This window comes from Zalophus californianus, chromosome 9 (genome assembly GCF_009762305.2).
Source record: "Zalophus californianus isolate mZalCal1 chromosome 9, mZalCal1.pri.v2, whole genome shotgun sequence".
Taxonomy (NCBI): Eukaryota; Metazoa; Chordata; class Mammalia; order Carnivora; family Otariidae; genus Zalophus; species Zalophus californianus.
Window position 1 is genome coordinate 60,184,175 of NC_045603.1, and position 25,684 is coordinate 60,209,858.

At 49.0% G+C, this 25,684-nt stretch overlaps 1 protein-coding gene across 1 annotated transcript; it reads right to left on the reverse strand.

Moving 5' to 3' along the window:
* Positions 1–264: 264 nt before the first annotated feature.
* Positions 265–7,120, reverse strand: HOXC13 (homeobox C13). Its single transcript, XM_027595156.1, has 2 exons — positions 6,382–7,120; positions 265–807 (listed from the first exon to the last, which is right to left on the reverse strand). The coding sequence occupies exons 1-2, from the start codon at positions 7,118–7,120 to the stop codon at positions 551–553; spliced, it is 996 nt and encodes a 331-aa protein (XP_027450957.1). The 3' UTR covers positions 265–550.
* Positions 7,121–25,684: the final 18,564 nt, after the last annotated feature.

A 25,684-nucleotide genomic window follows, 5' to 3' on the forward strand; every position in this document is an offset into this window, starting at 1 on the left:
TGCACAGAAAACCTTACTTGGGAAATCTTGCCTAACTAAGGAGTGCGGGAGGGACAGGGAACAGGAGGAGGGACTGGAAGGACAGTGTGAGCTCGCCAGGTCCTGCACCGAGGCCCCACCCTCAGGAGGGTCATCAACCTGCCTGGGCAAAGGATGAGGCAAGAATGGGGTCATTTGGGGCTCCCTAACCCTGCTTTGGTTGGAATGATCGGGCTCTTCGCCCCCTGCCTCTCAGCTTTCTAACAAGGCGAAGGATGAGGGCAAAAGGGAGTGGAGGCCATCGGCCTTCCTCCCACAGCCCACCCAGACCCACCTCCAAAGCTGCTGAGGCCTGGTAGGTCCCATCTGCACAGGGGTGGGAGTTGGGGATGGGGTGGGGAGTAGGGGGCTGCAGAGTGCACCCTCTGATCCTCTCTGCCTCCTGGGGCGCAGTCACTCTTTCTTGTTAACATTAAATATTCGTCTGCACCAGGCGAAGCGTCCTTCGTTGGGTTCGGTAATGGTACAAAGCGGCGACATAAATAGACGGGGCAGGTGGCCAGATGGGCGGTCAGGTGGAGTGGAGATGAGGCGCTTTTGATTTGCTGACCACCTTCTTCTCTTTGACTCGTCGGTTCTGGAACCAGATGGTGACCTGGCGCTCGGAGAGGTTCGTGGTGGCAGAGATGCGCCGGCGCTTCTCTTTGGTGATGAACTTGCTGGCAGCGTACTCCTTCTCTAGCTCCTTCAGCTGCACCTTGGTATAGGGCACGCGTTTCTTGCGCCCACGCCGGTAGCTGCTCACCTCGGGCTGTAGGGGAACCACGTCTGGGGGGAGAAAGAAGCCGGGCGGCAGGAAGTGAGTCGCGTGCCTGGACCCTGGACCAACCGGGCTGTGAGCCCCAGGCTGCACCACTGAGTAGGCTCAAGGTGCCGGCAGGGACTTGAAGGGGACAGACGAACTGCCCCCTAATTCTTTGCGCCTGCTATTAGCAAGGCCACGACTAAGGTGAGGCCACTGATGTGTTGCCTCTGGTGAAAACTTTTAGAGGGGGGAGCCAAAAACTTGGAAATTGAGATAAGTAATCTTTTAATGCAATGTTTAAAAAATCGAAATGAATGCAAAAAAAAAAAAACCCCATGATAAACAAAATAACAAATTTTAAAATAAACATGGGACCAGTAGTACTGATTTCTCCTATTGCCTCAGGCTCCAATATAGCTCTGCACAGCATTCGTTATTAAAATCCTGTACCCTTAAAAGGGTCCCTACGAATTTCACCCTGGTCTGAGGGCCTAGAGGATTGCGAGTATTCAGGAAATTTCCTCCTTCCTGCAGTTAGATCACTTGGGCATCCATTAGCATAAACTGTGCCCCATTATCAGGGGAAGGCATTCTGTGGTCTGTTTGAGGGAGGGCATGGCAGGAAGGGAGAGAGATTCAGTGGGAACCAACCATCAAGTGGGGCCTCATGCCTTTGGTCACTGCCTCTGCCCTAGGAATCTGAGACCTGTACCAACAGATAGAGAAGAAAAGTGTCCAGGTGAAGCCAGCCTGCTGGGGAGCCAATGGCTCTAGATGTCCAATGTTGTGAGCCACTTAACAGCATCCAAGTTGAGAGGTCCTGGATGGGAGATGTAGGGAATCAGGCCCCTGAAGGTAGAGTCCATGCCTCAGGGTCTGCGCACCAAAGGAGGCACTAGGAGAGCCCTTCTTGGGTTAAAACCAGCTGTTGACGTTAAGTCTTCTACAAAACGAATTCAGTGTCTCACCTTGCCCCCCCCACCAAGTGTCCTCTCACCAAAAGAGAGCAAATTCTGCTCCAGCCCCTTCTCCTCTCCATTCCTCCAAAGCTGAGAGAAACTGTCTCCATCGCATATAGGAACCCTAGCCACCCTAATTACCTTGTTATTCCAACCACTACTAGGTAAATTTCTTTAAGTCTGTGAATTTCACAGGAACTAAGAACAATATATGTCACTTATATCCCCCCCTTCCATTCCACCCTCACCTCTGTTAATAAAAAGATCATTGCAACACTTTCAAGGGGAAAGTGGGGTATTAGGGAGATCATCTGAATAATTCACCCCTCAATTTTTAAAAATGTAATTGTTAGACTTCTTCAGGCAGAAGCTAATGATGAGGACAGAATATTTGGGGTTCCTCCTTCATTCTTACTGCCCTTTGGAAGTATAGAGGCAGTCCAGAACGCAGACATAAAGCTCTTCCTGAAATGCTTGTTCTCACCCCACCCTCATAAAACACCTTCCCTACACCATTCCCATTGGGTCTGCTCTCACCCAGGAATACTTGTCTATACAGGCTGGAAAGAGAAGAGGTCACAGTCAAATGCCAGTAGGAAATAAAGTGCTCAGGAAGAATATGTGAAAGAGGGGGGTTCCAATGGCCTGGTTTGGCTGTCTTCATGATGACAATTTCTCAGGAAAATTGTTGGACTTGTCACTTTTCTCTGCCTGTGTAGGAACAGGCCAAGGTTTTTTTTTTTTTTTTTTTTTTTTAAATCTGAAAAACAAAACAGCTTCACTTGAACAGAGAAGATCCTTTAGGGTAAAAAGAATTTTTTGTACAAGATAATTTTTTAAAAATCTCTCAGTTCTCAACTTTGTTTTGCTCTTACAGACACAGCTATGGTTCCGGAGATTGGTGATTCCGGGACAAGAGTAAAACAAAGAGGGTAAGTAGTGATACCAGGGGGTATTTGGGGTTTTGCTTTGTTTTGTTTTTTAAATTTAAATCCTCAGAACATTTTTTCAGCCTTATTTTATTAAACCCAATTTACAAGATGAGGAATCTGAGGCTCAGAGTGGGTAAAATAACTTAAGTGGCAGAGCCAGATTTTAAACCAAGATTTTTCTGACAGCATAATCAGACAGTAAGTTCTAAAATGGAAATAGGCTATCTGGTACAAAATACCTCCTTTTCCTTGGAGAGCAAAATGAGATAAAGTGGGTTTTGGTTCCTGAATTAACCAGCTAATTGTCCCTGACTTTTTATTTCACTTTCTGGAAATGCTCACAGTTACCTACCCAATTTTGGATCCTCTAAACACCAACTCTAAATTTCCGAAGAGGTTTAATCAACACAGTCCTTAAAATTTGGTTTTAAAAAGGAGATACCTGGTCTAAACTGGCTATTTTTCCTCTTTAGGATGCCAAGGATTGACTTGCCAAAGTTTTTAATGGATCTGACCAAAATGTTGGTTGTTTTGGCCCCTTGGGAAAATACCTTTAGTCTTGCCTTCTCAAAGAAGCCCCCTTTCATTGTCTGCTGTCTTGCCTGAAAAGGAATTGGGATCTACAGATACAGAAACATCTGGAAGCTCAGACCTCGAGTTGTGTCTATACTGCCTAAAGTAAGTAGGGGACTTGGTCACAGTCACAGTCACAGTCAAATGCCAGTAGGAAATAAAGTGCTCAGGAAGAATTATTAATTTTACAATCAAGCCTTCCCTAACATCCCTCCAGAGCACATACACACACAAACCACTTCATACCTGGGGACCTAATAGACACCTTTGAGAAGTGAAGAAAAATCAGATCAATGATCAGCTGTAGCCTTCTCTTGGGGTCCTGTGCACAGGTTCCCACTCCCCACTTGCTACTGACCACCCACTCCTACAACAGGGCTCTGCGTTCTGAAGAGGACTTTGTCCACCTAGAAATCCTAGCTGCTCTTCTCAACCATAATCCAAAGGCTTGTCAGTAGGGACTTCCAATATGGCCCAAAGAACCCACTATTTCATTCTATTGCTCTCCCCTAAACCTGACTCTGTCTCTCCCTGCCCACCCCCATGCTCTGATTCTTAGAATTTCTACTGATTCTCTCTTAGAATTTTTGTCTCTCTGTAAAAAAAAAAAAAAAAAAAAAAAAAAAAGGAAAAGGAAAAGAAAAAAGTGCCTACACTCATCATAGGAAGGAAAAAAAAAGGAGCAATGAAACAAGGGTCTGTATAATTGGGGGAAGAAGCCACAACACATCTTGGCCCTAATTATCTGGATCTTTCTAAACAATTGCCTCCATATCCCACACCAGCCCAGACTGCCATAGTGAGGTTTCTCAGAGCCAGAGGCGCTAAAGAGAGACAGTAGTGTTTATGCCCAGATGCTGCCGAACAAACCACAAGTGCATAGACAGAGTTATCTGGAAATCTCACTACTTCTAAAAGATCTCTGTGTGGGTAGAAAGATGCAGGGTGTCTGAAGATAATTTCTTTTTCATCTGCTTTTTGCCTGGACATCTGCACTCACTGAGATATACCAGCCTGATTGTGTTTCCACACGGGGATTGTGTGAGCATATCGCTGCTGAGACATAATGGGTTTTATATCCATTTCCATGCTGTAATTTGCAAGTGTATTAAACCTCAACCGGGCTGTATTTTTTTTTTATTTCAAAGATATTTTTCTCTAGGAGGCTATGATCAAAAAGTGTTTATTTTTAGTAGGGTTTTTTTTTTCCCTGGGAATATTTAAGATATTCATTTTGCTCAGATATTTCTGAGCGTTTCTCCAATCCTTCACTGCCACTTCACTCTACATGCATTCACAGGGATGCCAAAGCAGCTCCTTCTCTTCACCTCTCCACACTAAACCCATTGCCCATTGCTCTAGACCTATGTCTCTGCCCACAGTGGGTGAGGTGGGCATCTGCTCCCCTTCCTTTCCACCCCTAAGCATGGCCTACCAGCTCCCCCTGTTCCAGGAATTCCTGCTGGACCCCTGTCTCCTAAGGAATTTTCAGTTTGGGTGAGATGGTGAATTAAAGGGCCATCTGTCTATAGTACATTACTGTATACTTACATGTGAATTGTCTATCTGCTAGAAATGTATTATCACGTGTTTCATATTAGGTAGTTGATAACAGAAATTATTATATAAAAATATTATTGCCAATTCAGAACAGGTAATACATGATACCATGTACTATAATTCTATCATCCTGGAATCTTCTGGCAGCCAGAAATGGGGTGCCTAGTGTGGGTCCCACCCGGACACTCAGTTGTGTTATACTAAGTAATCTCATAGTGCAGGAATGTTATCTTCTACACTTTCTAATATCATTCAGTGATTTTTTTCAGCATCTGCCCTTGCCCCAATCCCGGATGCAGAGGAATTTCAGGCCCACCCTTAGGAGGTCTTCAGATCTCTAATTCCCAGTGAAAATGTCCCTGGGCTCACATGTAGAGCTGGGGGGCCCTCTGGATAGTATGGGGAGACATCTGTGGCTTCCATGCCCCCCCCATTCCTGTAGGCATTAGAATGGAGCCAGTCAGCCCTCTCCCACCAAGCTCTGCTTACAGCCAGAGCAGACTCAGGCTTTGGATTCATAATTTCTCAGCGCTGTGCTGAATCCAAAGCTCCTGATGTGATTTTGACAAACCTGGGACTGATCTTTCTCCCCTGGGGAATGATGGGGATTTCAGGATCCCCTCTGGTTCAGAAATAGCCTCAGCTGGAAAAGGACATCGGTGAATTCTGCCCCCCAATACACAGGCAAAGACTTAGGGGTCCCTAGCCTGGGCCTGGATCCCAGATGTATCCAGAACAGGTCTTCAGTCCCTCACTTCTCATCCTCATTCCCCTTTTCCTGTGTTTGAGGCATAGAAAACTCTCTTTCTCCCCGACATCTGGGGGAGTTGGCAGTGGGAACACCCACAGGATTTGAGCTCAGGATACCAGAGAGGGAAAGACAATTTTATATCCCAGGAGAGGGATGCAAACTCCCTTCTCACCACGTCCTCTCCAGAGATTTTTAGTTCTCCTTTAACGATCAGGAAATTCGTGGCCGAATTCTTAAAATAAATCAAGAAAAGAAAATATTCTGCATTTCTTTGGACCCGGCAGATTAGACCCCTATTCGAAAAACAAAAACAAACACAAAAACTTATCTATGCTTGAATGATCTTGAAAATTCAGGCAAGATAGGTCTTATTTTTTTCCTCAATTATCCGGTGGGTTGAGGGTTTTGTCCTGGTGGTTTCGGATTCCAAAGCACCCAAAGCCCACCCCACCCCCATTCCTGGCTGGAAGCGGGCTTCGAGGGGCCAAGAGCCGCGCGTGAGACTGGAGCGGGCTGGGGGAGGAGGAGGCGAGCTCCCGACTCGAGCCGAGCCGAAGGCCCGGCGCTCGGGCGCCTGTGATTGCTTCACTCTCGGCCGGGCAGCTCCGGGGAACGTGTCGGAGCAGATTTCTTCCCCGGCGCATTCCTCAGCGCAGCTCGCCCGGCCGGCTCCATCGGCAGCCCAGCAGAGCCGGCGCGCCGGGGCCAGACGGCGGGGGTGGCTGAGGCGCGGAGCCCCGGGGCAGGCGGGGCGGGGAGGGGTCCCTGGCTGCTGCTGCTGCTGTGGCGGCGGCGGCGGCGGCGCTCGGGCCCCTTCCTTACCTGGAAAGGGAGACTTCCAGAGGTGGGCGGACTGCGACTGCTCCTTGGAGCAATACACCTGACTGTCCCAGCCGTTGGAGAGAGCCCAATGCTGGTAGCCTTCGACGGGGATGAGCGCGTCGTGACGCGGCTCCGGGTGCCCGCTGATCCCAGGCACCACCGACACGTCCAGGTAGCCGGGCATCGCCTGGTAGGAGCTGGCGAAGCTGGGGTAGAAGGCGAACTCCTTGGCTCTGGAGGACAGGTCGTCACCGGGCAGGGCGCCCGACGGCTCCGGGTATTTATCGCCCGGGTGGTAGGCGCAAGGCTTTTGCTGCAGGTTCACGTTGTGCGACAGGCGGCAGCCGTAGTAGCTGCCACCGAACGGGTAGCCGTAGCCCAGGGTGGCGCTGGACGAGGTGGGGGGCGCCGGCGGCGGGGCGCACTGGCGCGCCGCCTCCGGGGCCGGGATGTCCGTGTAGACTGCGCCCTGTGGGGCGCCCAGGGGAGCCGGCGGGCGGCCCAGCACGGGGTGTGGAAGCAGGTCGCGGCAGTGGCTGGTCGGGCAGCTGCTGCCCAGCCCGTCCATGCTGGGGGCTTTGCCGGGGCTCGCTCCGCTGCAGCCGCCCCCCGCGCCGCCCGCGCCGCCGCCGCCGCCTCCCCCGCCGCCGCCTCCGCTGCCACTCTCCGCCGCGCTGTCCTCATAGACGTACATAAGGCTCTCCGGCCAGCGCGGATGCAAGAGCAGCGAAGTCGTCATGACATGATCTGCTCGAGCTTTTTAAAAACTCCACTTGCCAGAGGCAGCGAGCTAGGGAGACACCTCGCTCCCTTTTCCCCTCCCCCATCCCTCCTCCCTTCCCTCTTCTCCCCTCCCCTCCTCCTCCTAGTGCTTCCACCTCCCTCCCTAAAACCCTCTACGCATGCGGGGACACTTCATTAAGAAATTCGCCGTCTCCAGCCGGGCTCCCCTCAGCACACCTCCCGCGCCCACGTGACGCGGCCAACGCACGTGATTCTGGGGCCCAGTCTCCTGGGGTTCCCACCCCTTGCGGTGGGGCGGGGCAAGAGGAAACGGGTCTCTGATGATTGGCTCTCAGGAGGGGCGAAGAGGAGGGAGCTGGGAGATTTAAAGGGACAGGGCAACGCCCCCCCTGGCAGGCCGGAGGGAGGGGAGGGAGAGGGAGGAGGGAAGGGAGAGGGAGGAGGGGGAGGCTGAATTTGGCCGACGCAAAGGGGTCTGGAGAGACTAGGACTGTTCCTGGGCGCCTCCCTCTAGGTTTAGATTGGCTATGGGGGAGACTGATCCTTACCCAAAAAAACGATCGCTGTGACTGGATTGGGGTTGGGGCTAAGGGTGGGGGAGAAACTGGATTTCCCCCCCCCTTAATAAATAAACTAGAAAGCAGGCGGAAGCGTGCGGGCAAGGCGTGGGGAGCCCTGGTTCTGGCCCTGGCATAATCCCCTAGAACTCGCGGATGGAAAGAACCCGAAGCCGCGCACCGAGAGACTTTGATGCCGGGATTGCATTTCCATTTCCGACTTTCAGCCACTTTCTCCAAAGCCCCAGTTGTCTGAGAGGGACACTTTCGGCTCCTCCACCTCCACTGCAGAGCAGAGAGGGCTGAGAGGGTGTGAAAGCCCCACACACAAACACACACACACATCACTACACGGAGGGGGTGGAGTGATGCTCTCAGTGAAAATGGAGAAAGAATAAAAGGAGAGAAATGAGGGCAATAGGATAGACTGATATTTCAATGTACAATAGAAATGAAAAGCCTCAGAGTGAGATTTTCAAAGAAAAGGGCAGGAGGTGGGGGAAGAATTCGGTCTAGGAAAGCTAAAAAGCCCTTGATGCGAACAAAACCAAGCGCTCTCAGATCGGTGTACAAAAGGAAACGTGGAACGAGAGTCGGCCAATCTGCCCCTTTGGAGGGACCTTTCCCAGGCGCAACTCTGTAAGACCCCAGAAGGACCGACCTAAGCCTGGCAGGCCTCCTCCGCCCTCTGCAGCCTGGGCTGAGACGGCCTGAGAGGGCCCAGGGGCAGAGCCAGGATCAACACAGTTCTCTAACTTAGGCTTCCACGGTTTTCTTAGGGTCACTCCCTTTTAGTGTGGAGTGTCTGCATGCTTTAAAATTGCCCCATATGTCAAAGAGAAAACACCAATTTACTGATTCTTGAAAAAGTCCCCCTCTTCCTTACCAATCTCCCGATTTGGGTTTCCTATGCCCAGTGAGGTAATAAAGAGAGAGAGAGAGAGAGAGAGAGAGAGAGAAAGAAAGGGGAGAGGGGCTGCATCTCCCTCTTTCCTGCCACTGCCACAGATTTTAAATGCTGGGGCTCCTGTCCAGTCGGCTCACAGGGGGTGGCCATGCAGTAGCCCCAGGCTAGTCCCGACCCACTGGATCCCTCAAACCTGAGAGCAAATGCCAAGTCTGTACTGAGATGCGGCCCCATGGCCACGTCCCTTCTCCCTCTATGGGGAAGGTAGTATTTGACGATGGAGAGCGCCCTCGTGTCGGTGAGTTAGGATAAAAAATGAGTAATCTTTATCAGTGTGATGTTCATCTGGAAGGGTCACCTCAGAGTCTGAAAGCAGGCTTTGGGCTGGGCTGGCAGTAGGAAGAAAATACAAAACATAAGCCAGCTTAGCTTCAAAGTGTGTTGAGAGCGATGATGGTGGAGGGAGAAGAGATGAGTCCGGGGAAGGTGGGGGCTTGCCGGGAGATGGCTTTTGGCTAGGAAACTGGCTTCCCTGCCTCAGAGTCCAAGGTCAAGGTAGAACAAGGAGAGCAAACAGGGGCTGGCCAGTCTAGACTGGGTCGTGTGACCTTGGCCCCCATCTGCCTGCTGCCTGGCTGGTGGGGTAGGTAGTGAGGAGGTCTGAGGTTTTCCAGCCGCAGGTGTAGAGGGGGTGCCGAAACCCTGGCTTCTCCCACTGTGAAGTGCTGGGTCTGCGTGGAGAACCCAGGGCTACGTGGACCGGGCTCTGTGGGGCCGCCGGGAGAAACAAAGGGCCTGAACCGCCCACCCCATTCCTGGGGTTCCCTCCCCAGTCCAGGAATGCTCTAGCCCAACGCCAGACGCGTCTTCCGCGGACCCGGACCCAAAGACATGCTTCCCCCAGCCTTTGGGAGTAGGGGGCAGAACGGCCGGAAGGATCTGGGTGCAGGGCGGCCCAGCAATAAATAAAATTAATAGTATGTTCTTTTCCAGGTTTATGTAAGGACATTAACTATTCCTATTGCAATGAGATATAGATTTAATTAACCTGGCAATTTTACAATTCCATTTATTAGGGGCACGATGCGGCCAAAATTTAGCAGCGAGAAGAGAGGGAACCAAAGTCTCCTTCATCAAGAAGACCAGCCAGCGAAGATGTAGGCCCCTCAAGGGACTTGGGGGGTGTGGGAAAGCTGGAGAAGGGGAAAGTTCAGGGCTAAGGGAGTCAAAAGCATCTGGAGACGTGACGGCATACTCTGAACGATTCCCGGTTCCTTCGCTGGACTCCCCAAGACATTCCGCGCCTAAAATCGGCTCCGCGACGGGGGGCGCTCCGGGAGCGGGGAGAGAGGCGGCAGTGCAAGAGCCTTCGGGCGGACTGGCGGCGGAAAGTAAAGCCTGCTTGGTTAATTAACTTTAAGCCTGGGGTCGCTTCTCTCTCCTCCCCCGAAAAAATGTGGATCTGGCTGAGACACAAATAAAACCAAATTAAACACTCCAGGAGAATATGCACCACTGGAAACGTAGTAATTACATCTCCGAGACGATCCAGCCCTAGAAAGCCGCTGAAACCCGCGGCCGGCGCTCGCCCCCCACCGCACCGCCACACCTCGCCCGCCGGCTTCGCCGATGGGGCGCTGGAGCTTGACTGCGGAGGAAGTTTAGAGGAAATCAAGAGAAAGGAAAGGGAATGTGACTCCTCGGTCTCTAGCTGAGCTGCTGGTGTGGGAGTGAAGACGCAGCATTTCATTATATCAAAGGAAAATGGAAAATAGCCCCTCAGCCCCATCGGGAAGACGGGGCTCTGCTCTGGGCTCCTTTCTCAAAGGGACATTTGCAACGGCTAGGCTCTGTCCTTAGTTTTCTCTAGGGACTGAATTCCAGGCTGAGTTCAACTCTGAAATTCTTCTTCTCTAAGTGTCCAACATACAAAGGAGATATTCAGCGTGGGTTCTCAGTGTGTGTGTGTGTGTGTGTATGTGTGTGTGTGTGTGTTCATTCCTGGCCTGTGGACTTGGGACCGTGTGCAGGCTGCATGCCCTGTTCCAGCACATGCCCTTGTGGACACAGCCCAATGTGTTCATGAAGATACCCAGCTCTCTGCTGACATCCTCTATATGCAAGTAAAGATCTCTGCTGGTTTGTTTAATCTCTCTGTATACACACTTGATTTACATACTCATCCTATCTACCTACACATCCCCCAGGAAAATACTAAGAAAATGAAGAGGTAGCTGTCTGAGCCTTTCTGAACATGAGGGGTGGAATTCCTGGCCCACTGTATTAAAGACAAAGTCAGAGGTGTAAGTTAGCAGTGTCTGCTGCAGAAGGGTGCAGGCTTAATGAGCCCATTCGAGGGCCTGGTGTACCTTAAACACCAGGCTAGAGAGAAGGATGAGAGAAATGAAGTTGGTATGTCCCAGATTCTTCTCTCTGGAAATTAAGCATCAGTTGATTTTCCTTTCTTTTCCCCACAATTTCTTCTGTTTCCTTCAAATTCCCCAGATCTAAAAAAAAAAAAAAAAAAAAAAAGCTTGACGGTCTCAAGCTCCTGCCCCCCCTTTTTATGGGAGAAATTCCAGTTTAAAAAAAAGGAGGGGGTGGGTTGGAGGCGATTGGAGAACAAAGAGCCCCACCACCATGGGGTCTGGATTCTGGCCCAGACTTGGGGCCTTGGTGGGCAGGCATAGTTTGGGGGGCCCTTTCCTGTCCAGGGCACTGGCTACAGAGTGGAAAAGGAGATTTGTGGATTACAGAGGACATAGGGCTTGAGCTATCCAGGAAAGAAAGGGATGTTTTGGATAAAGAGGCCACAATACAGGACGGGTTTGGGGGCTCAGGGAAGGCATAGGGGAGGGTACCCCTGAGAGTGTGTCTGAGTGAGAGAGCCTCCCACACACTCAGGGCAAATTCTTGGTGGGTTGCAAAGGTGACATAGGTGAAGAAGGAAAGAAAAGTGACTGACCCTGGGGCTCCCTGGCCTAGCCCAGTCTCCTCCTCTCCTCTTTCCTTCCCCCTCTCTGGGCTCTGGAAGGTTGGGGATGACCCAAGGAGTATGGAGACACAGATGCCACCGCCCAGGCACCTGGATCCTTCTGGAACATGCTCTACTTTATTTTCTCCACCCCCACTGCCTGGCCTCAGAAAAGGGCCACCCAGATCTCTCCTGCCAGCTTGGGAACTCACCTCCTGGGCAGTGGCTGCCATCCCGGCATCTTCTACCTTTATTGTTCTCCCTCCCTGGGCCCCCAGCTTGAGGGAAGATGGGACCAGGATGGCTGAGGCATCACTTTGCTCCCAGTTTCAGAGTTTTCCACTCTCAAACCCAAACTTATCTTCCTCCAGACCCCATTCACTTCCCTCTTTTAGACATCAGAGAAATCCACTCCCTTCTGCTGCCAACTAGGACTTGTGGTGCTGGCCCAGAGTTTGGGGAACCACATCAAACTTTCCTCTCTGCTTCTGCAGGGATCCACACAGGGGTTCAGGTTCAGGCTGTTAGCACCAGTCTTTTCCTGGATTCTCCACCAGCCTGCCCACAATCGCAGACCCTGCCTGGTGGTGCACTGGGTTGGCGGGGAGATCAGCCCCTGCCATGGAGAATTCTCAGGAAATCTCCTCCAGTGGTTTCCAGGGTCCTTACCCCAGCCCTCTTTCTTCCACTGCTTTCCAGCCCTACCCTCCCAGCCTGGCCAACCTCCTGACAGAACCCCTTCCCAGCCTCTTCATCTTCTCCTTCCCCAGCGCCATCCCTTTTCTAATCTCATCCCTCTTACTCTCTTGTCTCTCTTGGCAACATCTCAGCCTGTCACTTGCCCTTTCCTCACCCTCCAGTGACAAAAGAAATTCAGAGGATTAACATGGAGTTTAGAAATTAACAAGTACCCTTTCTTGCCTCCCTGAGCCCCCTACCCCTACCCCATCTTCTGCTGTGGGTGAGAGCCCTCTGTTCCCCTCCTCTCCCCCCCAGAAAACCTCCCCCTTTTAGAAGCCCTTCAGAAACAGACAAATAAAATCTCTCCTGGTTTTAGGGCCTGTCTGAGAGGGAAGTCCAAGTTCATTTTCAAGTTAGACAAGGGAGTGAGGGGGGTGGGGAAGAGGTGGAGGAGTGTTTGCTGGGAGCTGGGTTTGGCTTTCTTGCAGAGATCTAACAAAGGCCCCTTTTGGTCAGAAAGCCAACAAACTAAATGCTTGGAAAAGGCATTTATCACTTTCGATCATTTCCTCCATCTTTTAAAGTTTAGATTTGGGGCTCCTAGGAAGGAGGCTGACCAATCTCTCTCTCAGATTTCTAGTTACTTTAAAAGAAGATATGGAGAATAACGTTTTTCTTAAGAAAAGGAGGGGTTGTGGACCCCAATACATCATTCTTCTGTATCAAAGAGGACTGTTTAACCGTCCCAAAGAATGACTAAATATAAAAGAGTTAAAGGGCTAGAGGTTTCATTTCTAACTAGGTGAGAGACCCCCTTAATGCCACCGTGATGCTGGGAACTGGAATTTGGTGGAACCCCTAAGAGGCAGTTGGTGGAGGATATATGTACATTTCATCATGAGGAAGGGGGGAAATCACACAGCTTAGTTCTCCACATGACCAGGCACCCTCAGAAGTCACAGAAGAAGATACAGTCTAATCATTCTAATTTGAAAATAATCAAGCAGGACACAAGCAACTGAAGGACCTCCAGAAGATGCTTTATCAAAAGAAAGAAAATTTAATTTTCCCATCTCCAAAAAAAGAGGGAAGTGAAGACCCAAGACTCAACTAAATTTGGGGGGGCAGATAAACCCCTTTGTTAAAATAGCCAACCTGGCTTGGGATCCGTGGAGCAAAAAGGCAGGAAGGAGTTTGTTGGGGTACTCTGGAACAAGATTCCAACAGGTGGTAATTAATTCAATCTTAAAAGATATAATTTGGTACAGCTTTAGTGACTGGTGGGAAACTCTCCTTATGATACCCTTGGGGAGAGGGTGTTAGACTTTCCTTGCCTTACAGCCTCCTCCCTCTCATCCAAATTCTTATTCTCTAGGGAGTGTTTAGGAGCACTTTTTTCTCTCAGTTGTGGTATTGCCTTGTACATGCAGCAAAGTGGATGAAATCTGAAGAACTAGAAAGGGGGAGGGGACATCCATTTTTTTCTCTTCCCAAAGATTACCGCACTCACTTGCATTGTCAGAGAAAGTTGAACTCAGATAAGAAGAAATATCTTTCAAGGCATAGAGACCACCCCAGGCTCCTCACACTTGATGGACTTCTGCATTTCTAAGGAGCATAATTGCTGAGTCCTGGCTTTTGGACACTCCTGGAAAGTTAGTGCCCATGCTGGGGAACACGTGTTGTGATGGGTGTGCATTGTGCTTGTACAGCCCGGAGACATTTACGGGTTGGTCATGACAGGGGTGCTGGCTGGGGCAGGCGGATGGAATGGGTAGGGGTGAAAGGAAAGGAAATACTTTTAGGATGGGAGCTTGGGGAGATTCTATAACCCACCAATTCCAGCTGTCTCCAGAGGTGACCTTCTCTCCTTCCACTAAGCCACTATAAACAAATGGATGTGAGAAAAGACCATCCTCAAGTTTTGCAGACATGCTACTCTTAAGGCATGGGGAGGGGGGAACCTTGTGCAATTCCTTGCCTACTCTGAAGACTTAAGAAAATCCTTTTCCGCCAGAATCTGCATTGTGATTCAAAATACTTGTAACTCTCTTTTCAGTGCTTGGCTTATTAATGAATTTCCCTCCAAAGAAGTAATACAGATTTATTTCTCTCTCATCTATTATAGAACCTATCATCTCTAGACAAAGAAGTACATAATATATGCTTTGCTGGTTGTTAGGGGGAACTTTAGATAAATATTCACACAAGATCTGTGCCCTCAGATACCATATCCAGATAATTAGGTAATCTTTGTAAAAACTTCAAAAATATTTCCCTTGGATATGAAACACAGTCATGTTTAATTTTTAAAATATAAAGCCTTTCATTGTCTTTATGCCCATGCCGGCATGTGTGTGTGGGGACGGGTGGACCTACCGTTTTGTGGAGGAAGATACACGTGGGCACACACGTGTTCATTAATTCACCTCACCGGTGTTTTCTCTGATGCAGTGAGCTGTGTCCTGGTCATGGTATTCAAGCATAGGTAAGGCATAAATGCTTGACAATTTTAGTTTTAAGAGGTCTGAGGATATGCAGGAGCAACTCGGCACTGTGTAATTCTCAGACCACCCCCCACCCCCCACCTCCCCGCTATCGCTTAGCGGAATCACGCGCCTGCGGGGAAACCAAGCTGCCCTCTGGCCAAACTTGGCGGAATCCTGGCGTTGACACTGTTCTTTCAGCGCATTTTTTTTTTTTTTTTCCGGGCACGGATTTTAGGAGATTCGGCTCACTTCCAGAGCCTGGATGCTGGGTCCCCCCAAGCCGGAGCCGTCGCCGCCGCCTGCCTACGCCGGGAACAAGGCGCCAGCCTCTGACTCCTTTCCCTTTTCTCTCTGGATTGCTCTCAAGACTTGGAGAGGTCTTTCGTTTATTTTAATAGGCTGATTTGGGGGTTGTTATTGTTTTACATATAGTAATTATTGAGTATTTGATTTCACTAACTCCGACCGAGCTTAAGCGGGGCGAAAGCCGCTTCCACACAGGACAATAAATGGCCGACAGGGGAGGACAGCGGGATGAGTGCCCGCATCGAGAGGCGCCCTCTCCGCTCCTCGCCGCGGCCCGGCCCGAGCCGGCCAGCCAGGAGCGATCGTCCCTGGGATCCGGACGGATGCGCTTGTGTGCCCTCGGTGGGCGCCGGTAGCCGAGCGCACAGGTGGGTACGTTCATTTGTGGGGTAGAACAGACCTACGAGGTCCCTGGGAGCTCTGGGGGTGGGGGGAGACGGGGGGGGGGTTTACCCGACTGCCGAGGCATGCTAGGCTGTGCTAGTGGGAGCCTCGGCTGGGGGTTTGGGAGTCAGGTCCCTGTGCTTCCGGGGACTCCTCCGCTGAGCTACAGGGTCGCATCTCGATTGCAGATTTCTGTTGACAACCACTACTGCCAAGACCAAGAATCACCTAGCTTTCCCTTCCTTCTCACTCCCTGTCCGCTTGTTCCTGGGGAAAAGGGCATCTCCCAAATGCGAAAGGAAAGGAAAAAAACAACAACACTATTTTCTGTTCCTTATCCCCAGTCTTGGGATAGGGAAGTGGTTAAAAAAAAAAAAATCATGCACCTACTAAGAAAATTTGTGAGAGAATTCTTGGCTCAAAAAAAGAAAAAAGTGGGGGGAAGTGGGTGGGAAGGACGCGAGGGCAGAGGCAGAGAAGCCATGAGAAAGGACCTCTGCAAACCTGTCTAAGTCTTAGCTGGCATAAGGGTAAAGGAGAAAAAGCAAATTATTCACATGATAGAAATCTCAGTATTAATTTCGGTGTGGCTATGTATTTGTTGTCGTTTGCTGCATGTCGCATGTCCTGTTATGTGTAGAAAACCCAGGATGACAACCCAGTTGGGCATACTTCAAATGTACTTCTAAATCTGGGGAACTGTGGGTCTACAAATTTCCTATATTAAATCTTTTCTTTAGAATACTTTGTACCTTAAATAGTAGGGACAAGATCATAAACAGTGGTGAATTTCTCTCTTCAAACGTTGCCAGTAAGAAAAGTGGGCTCACAACGGTCAAAACTTAGCCCCACCCTTGAAAAAAGTTCCCCAAATGTGGTTTATCCAGGGAAGAAGAAAGCCCCATCCCAACCCCCCTTTCCCCAAAGTAACTGCTCCCTGGGTCTCAGGGTACCGGCTCCCTGGGTGCAGCCATTAGAGCTGTACCCAGCTCCGTGCTAGGTACAGAGACACCCCCTTGGTGTTCACGTTGGCCTGTCAGGGCTCACTGCTCAGGCTCTGGTCTCAGCAGGGATTTCTCAGATGCTCTGCCCAGCTTAGAATATGGATCTGAATCTTTCAGTTCAAGTCAGGGGGAGTAATGCCCCAGACTCACTCTGTAAGTGCATATTCAGCCTAAGGATTATGTGGAGGAGGTTGGTCCTACCCAGCTTCAATCACGGTGGGGAAAAAAACTAGAGCCCAAGTATTATTCCCACCAGGAAAGATGTTTTCCAGCGATACAAGTAGAAACCCCTTGTTTTCCACCATACACACCCGCACCTTTTGGTAACTTTATCTAGCACTATGCCTTTTACCACAGTGGAAGCAATATGCTTCCTGGAACTGATGCCCGGGAAAGGCAAACTCTGTCCTTTTACACCAGAAAATATGCACAGAGGACCCATTCCACCATCTCAGCACACACTCCACCGTTCTCTATTAGATTTTCCTTCTCTCTCTCTTTCTCTCTTTTTCCTCTCCAGCGATGATGGGTCTCCACAAACAACCAAAATTCTCCTTTTCCTGAATTACTCAACTACTCAAAAGGTAAGTGAGAGGAAGAGTTGCCTGAATTTTCCCACGATTTCGCTGTGATAATGTTTTTTAGAATGCTGGAATATGTCCGCCCACTTCCACGGAGAACCTTGCGGCTGCGACCCGCCCCACACAGAGGACCTGAAGAATGAGGTCTACGCTATGTGAACAGGGAACGTATTTGTAGTAAGTTCAAAATCTGCTTTGTTACAAACCCCTAGGACACTGAAGAAACCCCCTTAACGCCTCCCTCTCCACCATTTCCTCAACCATTATTTCGCAGCTTCCGCTTTAAGTATCCAAAGCTGGGGGGTGGTCCCCCTTCTCGAGGCCCAAAAGGCATTTTTTCCGTGCTCGCGCTCTCCCGGACGGAGCCAGCTCCGACGTGCACGGCAGGGGCTGGGGGGGAACCTCAGTGGAAAAGCCAGTGGGATCATAAGCTCGCCCCAGATCTTTATTTTCAAAATCAGTAGCTTCTTTATTTTTCTTCTCTCCCAGGGCCGTTCAAGAAGCTCGAGTATTGCCTTCCCGTCTAATTCCCCAGTAGCCTCGTATTCTGCCCTCGAAAACCGACCACCTCCAGCCGAAATCAGGCGGAGGGCCTAGCAGAAGCCGAGCGAGGAGCGCTGGCCGAGGACTCGCCGCCCTCTCGCCTCGCAGCGGCGTGCGTCGGACCGCGCTTTCAGGCCGGCGGCTTCGAGGGGCGCGGGGAGCGGCGCTCAGTGCTTTTCCCCTGGCCGGTCCCCGCAGGGAGCTGGGGTCCAGGGGTGCGCACGGTCTCCTTGGAGCCTTCCAAGGAACCGCCAAGGGCGGCCGGGAGAGCGCCCCTCTTCGAGGGAGCCGCGGAGGTCTGCACGGCTCAGAGACAGAGGGCCCATGCTCCCAGCCTGGGACAGCGCGACCCTTATTTTCTCAACACGAACCAAACGAAATCTGCCCCAGTCAGAACCTCAGTGCCCAGACCCGGTGGCGCCCGCCCGCCCACGTCTTCGGCTTTTTGAAGGAAATAGACTGAAACGAGGGAAAAAACCTGAATGGGGAGAAACTTGGTTTTCAAACATTCCTAGCAGAACTTGTATGTGTTGGCGCCGCACTAGGGCCCGGCAGCCGCCCAACGCCTCCTCGCCCTTCCCGGGAGCTGGGTCCTGCGGCAACGTCTCCACGTTGGTGAGACCCAGTCACTTTCCCGCTGTAGCCCTGCTGGGACCCAGAACTCCCCAAAGCCGCTTTTGGAGAAGGGCGGCCCCCTCTGCAGGCAGAGTCCGAGGTGCGGCCGCGGCGGGCTGCAGGCGGCGAGCGGGCGGGGGCGCGGGGATGCAGCCCAGCAGTCGAGCCCGGGGCGCAGGGCTCCGGACCCTGCCAGCCTTCGGACCCGGCTTTCTCGTGGACCGGCGAGGAGGGGGTGGGGGATGGGAAACTGAAGGATGGCTGACTCCCCAAGCCTCCAAAGACCACTCTTTGCCGCTCGCTTTGTAACCCCCAGAGCGGCTCACGCCTAAAGGCGAGGACGGGGTCCTTCTTAATGATGGCACTGGAGGGAGGAGGAGTAATTTCAACCCCGCGCTACCTACACTAACGGATTATTTCTTCCCCAAGTCCTTCTCCTTTACTTAGGAAGCCTTGGCTGCTCTTTGCTTTGGGATTTGACAGACCTCCTCCCCTCCCCCGTTTTGTTTTTCCAGCGTGTGTCCCAGCTCATCTCAAGAAACCGGGCAGGGGAGGGTGCTTAATGTACAAGTCCAGTGAAACTCCACACAGACGTGAATACGGTAGTGAGCGTCGCTGCAGAACGGCGCATCTGCGTGAGAAAGGAGACGCCCTTTATTTTGCATAGCGAGCTAGGGGCCCGGAATATAGGTAGCAGAGGAGATTGAGTTTCGGGAAACTGCCTTCGGTGATGGGTCCTGCGAAGCTGTTTGCTCCCACCTCGACTGAGACACCAAAAGAAACGGGTGTTTTTTAATTGCAAATATTCAAACTCTTCTTTTGATGACCTCATCCCTGCCAGATGTGTCTTCTGATCCTACCAAAATGAGGCACTTAAAAAAATTAAATTCGGTTTTATGATTAATCTAACATAAAATATGATTTTGTTTAGGGTTGAAGGGCCAGGCAATTCTGCATTCACTGGATTTTACTGGCTTCTGTATCCAGTGGCAGATTTTACCGGAGATTCTTTTCAGTAGCAAAAAGGGTGTTGTTGTTGTTGTTGTTTTCTTTTAAGAGGACTGTCTACCTCCAGGCTCCTCAAGATCTCGGCGTTTCAGGCACATCTTCATTACACAAGAAGCTAGAAGTTCCATGGGATTGGGGTGGGGGGGAGAAACAGTCTCTTGAAGTTGAAGGCTCAGTAGTCAAGCTACACCATCCTCGTCCATCTTCATGATACCCGACTGGGATTACTTCTGTTCTTTCAGGAGAGTCCTCTCAATTTCTCCCCCATTCCATCTTTATTCTCCCCCATGCATCAACACACACTATCAGGAACAAAGTCTCTTTGGGGAGTGATGATCTTCCTTTTGAAGAAAAAAATATTCTCACAATTATGCTCTCTGTTGTGGTTGAACCATTAGTTCTCCATGAGGATCTTCCAGGTGGGTCTCTATAGCTACTGCTCCAAATCTGGGAGTTCTTCTCCTGGACTCACAGCTGGACTACATTCCCCAGCTTCCTTTGCAGTTTGATGTGGCCATGTGACTGAGCTCTGGTCAATGGAATGTATATGCCATTTCCTGGCCAAAGATTTAACAAGTGGATGTGTCCCTATTCCCCTCTCCCATGCTCCCTGTCTCTTGTTTGGACGCCAGCCTTTAGGCCCTAGGGAATGGTGGACACTCATACAGGAAGAGCATGGACCCCTGAATCACATGTAGAGAAGAGCTTTCCACTGACAAGAAGCATTTGCTTAGGACTTTACCTAAGGGAGAAATAACCTTCTATTGTGTTTGAGCCACTGTACATTTTGGAGTGTATTATGGCCACCCAGTCCATCCTTAACTAACACACCTTTTAACAGACAAAATGCAACTTGATTTTTATCTTCCATCACTCATTATAAATGTCAATGGTTGTTAGGTAATCCTTTTTGGCCCTTGGATTAAAACCCTAGGAGGCCCCAAGACTCTTCTGCTCACTCTTAGGTAGCAGTCCTATAACAACTTCAAGTCATATACACAATTTCAAATCTGTAGTTAGAATGCCCAGTCCAATGTATCTTCAAGACACTGAGTTTGATTTAATGTGAAATCTTCTCTCCTCCCTAACTCAGGTTTGCTTCAGCCCAGATACCTCTGGAGGGGGAAGGAGGGTGATTTGGGCTCCTTTTTTCTTTTTTTTTTTCAAAGATTTTTATTTTTAAGTAATCTCTACACCCAACACAGGGTTCATACAGCCCCAAGGCCAAGAGTTACATGCTCCACCAATTGAGCCAGTGAGGTGCCCTTTGCCTTCTCTATTTCTTTTTTTTTTTAAACAAAATTTTACTTATTTATTTGAGAGAGCAAGAGCAGGGGGAGGGGCAGAGGGAGAAGAAGAAGCAGACTCCCCACTGAGCGTGGAGCCCCAGTGGTGGAGCTCAAGCTCGGATCCCAGGATCCCGAGATTATGACCTGAGTTGAAGTCAGACGCCCAACCGACTGAGCCACCCAGGCACCCCAACATTCTCTATGTCTTAACCTTGAGTTTCTCTTCCTCTATCCTCAGCTGCTGTTTCAGACCCACTAGTGGTTCAAGACATGGAGAGAGTGGGGGATGGGCTAAAACAATGTTTTTGTGACTTGGGAGTTCTGGAGATAAACCAATTAGATCAGGGCTACTGTAGTGGAAACTACATATCACCAAATGAAGCAGAACTTTGGAAATTTAGTTAATCTGACATATAGACAAGAGAGTGTAGATCTAGATGATTTAGGATTTTAAGTAGATTTTCTGAATTATTTGGTTTCATATATTTCCATCTCTAAATACCCAATCACTGTTTGCTTCACTAGACTGTGTAGAAATGGCCCCAATTGGTCCCTTGCAAGGGTGGCTAGTATGAAGCATTTTCTCCAAAGGTAATGAGGATATATTGCTTTGAATTGGCTCACTCAAATTTCCCCCCCAGCCCCCATTATCTTCCCAAGATAAATAGACTACACTCACCCCCAAGAAATGAGTTCTGGGGCACCTGGGTGGCTCAGTCATTGAGTGTCTGCCTTGGGCTCAGGTCATGATCCCAGGGTCCTGGCATCGAGCCCCACACTGGGCTCCCTGCTTGGCGGGAAGCTTTCTTCTCCCTCTCCTACTCCCCCTGCTTATGTTTCCTCTCTCGCTGTCTCTCTCTCTGTCAAATAAATAAATAAAATCTTTAAAAAAAAGAAAGAAGTTCCCATTTTTTGGCCCCTTCCAACACTAGGAACAGGGCAGTCTCCTTCCTGCAGTTCTGTTTTGCCTTCTGCTGCTTCTTTTATGAAAATGACAGCAGCTGTCTGATAGTCAGGAGGCCTGCCAGACTTTTGAGATACTGGCATCTCTCTTTATTACTACTGCCAAGCCACTCAAGCCAGCCTTGGGGTCACCAGGTGGGGAGTAAGCCTGTCCAGCCACAGCATGCCAAGTGGAGAAAGGAAGTATTAATGGTGCAGCCAACTTTGTCCATGGACACTGCTTGATTACAAAATTTTAGGGCTAACGATCTATTGATGAAGGAAAACTTCAATGGGTTATTCCTTCATTTGGTCAGTTCCAAATATCTAGATACACGGAGGCGAGTGGATGGATTAACTAGATGACATTTTCCTCCTGTTTACAACCAGTTGCCTGACATTACATAGGCCCGTGGTAAGTGCGTGTGTGTGTTATTGGCTGGCACCAGCATTCTGTGACCCTAAACTGGGGGAAGGGTGTAGACTGGGATGTGGGTAGACAAAAAGCATTGAAATCTGTGGGTGAGACTAATCTAAACTTGGAAACCTGTTTATCATGGTGATCTAGGAAGGAGTTCAGATGTCTACATTTAGCTAACAGCTAAATCAGTCTGGAAATTACTCTGGTCTTTGCAAGGAATGTAGATTGTGTTAAAGATTGAATTAATCCCTCGGCCCACTTTCTCTGGATTATGTCCCGTCTTCTAACTCAGTTTTTCAAGTGTACAGCAGGTTATGCTCATCATCATCCACTTTCTGGGAGCAGTTGAAGTAGGAAAGTCCTGACATCGGAAAGGAAAATCTGTGGGTCCATATAATGAAAATGACAGCGAGGCCTGTTAGATAATGGAATGAGAATTGAAGAGTATGACATCTATTACCTTCTGAATACCAGATCTTTCTAATTTACCTGAGCAGAAATGTATGGGTACTAGGCCAGAGACAGGGGCGTGTCCAAGATGACCTCTCAAAACTATCTTTTGCCTTTGGCTTCTATCATTTTCTGACAACAGCTGTACCTATAAAATGTGTCAGATTCAGTAGCAGGGTCAGGGGCTGCTGTCATTTGGCAGACTTCAACAACATGACCCTGGCAAAGACTTTGGAATAAAAACATCAGGAAAATAAACACTCAATGCTCCATAGCCAGAGGACCGGCTGGGAGCTGTCAGGTTGAAATACTAGTCTATTTGGGAAAGGAAAGAACAGAAGCAAGGCCTCCGACACTCCTCTGCCTCTTAGAAAATACCCCTCTAGCAGCAGAGCTGATGCCAAACACATCAAATTAATTAAGAAAAGAGATAGGAGCAGTGTCAAGGCTGAGCTTCTACTCCAGCAGGTCTGTCAATAAACACCCTTTCAGGAAGAAGGCACTGCCTGTGGGGGGTGGGGGACCACCACAGAACGAGAGATCAGGCCAATCCCTGCCTAGTGGGAGCCTTCTCCCTTCTGTGTGGGGAGATAGGACAGAGACTCAGGACCCAGAAAGAAAGGTGAGAAGACTGAGAGACAAGAGAAGAGAGGGACATCCCTGCAGGGACGGAGGAGCAGGGCCTATAGGGAGGTGGGAGGAATCAGACAAGGGAGTGATCCCCAAGGAGGGGAGATGGTTCAGAGCTGGGGAGGAGACTGAAATGCAGTTGAGGGCAGAGCGGGAAGAGACTTACATCCCACGTTGAGCAATGGCTTACGCAGGTTAGAGCCTGGAGAAGACAAGGCGTGTGTTGGTGGAGAGAGTACAGGAGTCTGGTTGAGCAGAAACTGTGCATCCGGGAGTCATGGGAGAAGAGGCTGGGAAGCAGGTGAATTACAAAGCTGGCAGGAGAAGATGAGGCAAACATGAATTTCTGGGTAAAGGTATTTGCGACAAACATGCTGACAGGGAAGATGTTTTTGCTCTGACTACCTTTTAGAAAAGAGGTAAAATCTAAACAAGTGAGAGTGATGCAGGCATCTCTCTGGTCAGTTGTATGGGGCAAACACAGAAAAAGCAGGTGGCCTCACTGGTACCAGTCTGAAGTGGCAATGGTATCTGCCAGCTCTAACAGGGGGATCCAGGAAAGAGCCAGGGACTGTGCTGTGGCATGTGCCTGTCCATGTCTCTGTGGTATGTGTATACATGTGTGTGTTTAAGGCTGCATGTACATGTCTTTATATGTTCTGATTGTGTTTCTTCTTGAACACTTTAGAAAAGTATGCAAGAGAGCCACCAACAATAGACATTAGACATCACGTTAGTAGGTAGACTGATAGATAGGCTCTGAGTAATATACATCCCATGGAGGAAAGCATAGTACTAACCCCTCTAACCCATACATGCATACACATACCCACAGAGATGTTGAATAACATCCATGTATATATTAGAAATGCACATATACAAAAAGATACTCCATTTCGGATACAGATAAAGACACAAGTGCTATAGAGTTACTGTTATTCATTTCACAGGTATACTATAAAACAGACTAAGACAACAGGAGACTTAAAATCGTGTTTAAATCATCCCTTTTTTGTCCGTAAGAAACAAGAACAGCTAACCAATTACTTCAAGCAACATAATGCCCTTTTTCTGAAAGAACTACAGGAAATTAGCTCAATCTCGGACCTCCACTAGCGTGGTACTGGAGAGGAAACTGTGCTGAAACCTGCAGGAGTCAAAAAATACCACTATTAGTCCACACCTGTCCCTTAATATGAGAATATCCTTTGGTAAGTCATTTTCTCTCTGACTCCGGTTCTTCATCTATTAAATGTGAAAAATGTTCATAAAATCTAAGGTTTCTTTTAGCTGTAGTCTTAGAATATTATATTCACACACACACACACACACACACACACACACACACACACACAATGTTATCCAAGTGCCTAGAAGTTTTGAGTGGGTAATAAAATTAGAAGATAACCACAGTTGACTACAAAATGCCCAAATGACTTTTCAGTTCTGTTCTCTAATGACAAAATTCCAAATGTCTTCTGACATTATGATGATTAAAATTGACTTTGACTAAATTTTCACCTTTCCAGAGATGGTTGGTGTCAGAGGGACAATAAACCTGAGCAGGTCTACAGTCACTAATTCTACACAAATGTTGGAAATGGGTTCTTTGATTTGATTACAGAGTTTACACAACGTCAAAACAATGGGATGATTTAGTCAAGTCAATGAAAAAAAATCAATCACATTGGTCATCAGGTATTGGGTTGTCAAAATAACTCTTTTTCACCTTTTAAGCAGATCTGGTCTTTGTGTTATGGATGTGTGTCCATCTGTACCATAATCCCTCTTCTCTCTGGCTCTCTCTCCAACTTCACCCCCAACACCCAGCACAGAGGATTTGCTCCCATCTCCCAGAGCAGCCATGTTCTGAAAGTCTATTAGTATACCAGTATACATTAATGTGCCACATATGTGTGCATGTTGAAGAACAGACAGACCGGCTAATAATAGCATGCTCTCTTTTGAAGGCCCCTAGTACAGCGCCAGTACTTACAAAACTGTCTAAATGCAAAAAAAAAAAAAAAAAAAAAAAAATCTACAGCTGGTAAACTTCATCCTGAATATCAACAGGGAGCTGATCCCATAACACCACAGCCTGAGATAACCTGTATCACAAAGCCAAGCCTGGCTGTGATTACTTAGCATTTATATAGCACTTTATCTGGGTCCTGTATGTCAGCATCATTAAGGGGAGATAACTCACTAGGAGTTACAGCCAAGAAAAAAAATCATGAGCAAAAAGGAAGAAAGAAGGGAGAGCTTAAAGTATCAGTGGTTCCATAGGGGCTCGTGGTTAGTCAGGAATGGGGAGGGGCAAAGATGTTATTTATAGAGGACAAGGAAAGCTCTTTTGTTTCTCCCCTGTGAACAGGAATGACGGAGGTACAGAGGAAAGAATGAATTCAGACTTAAGAATAAGCCACTATCAGGAGACTTGCTAAGCCTTGAGTTTGACTAAAAGAATTTATAGTTTTTCTTCTATAGCACCTTAAATCCCAGGGAAATTATCATCTAGCAAAGACTGTGAGTAATGGTTGGAGAGTGGTTCTGTCTGGAGGCAAGGGGATGGACAAGACGCCCTTTTAAATTGTGTTCCAAGCCCAGAAGTCTATTTAAAAAAAAATAGAATATTCAGAAATTTGTCAAAATTTCATTATGGCATTTTTTAAAAAGATTTTATTTATTTATTTGACAGAGAGAGACACAGCGAGAGAGGGAACACAAGCAGGGGGAGTGGCAGAGGGAGAAGCAGGCTTCCCGCGGAGCAGGGAGCCC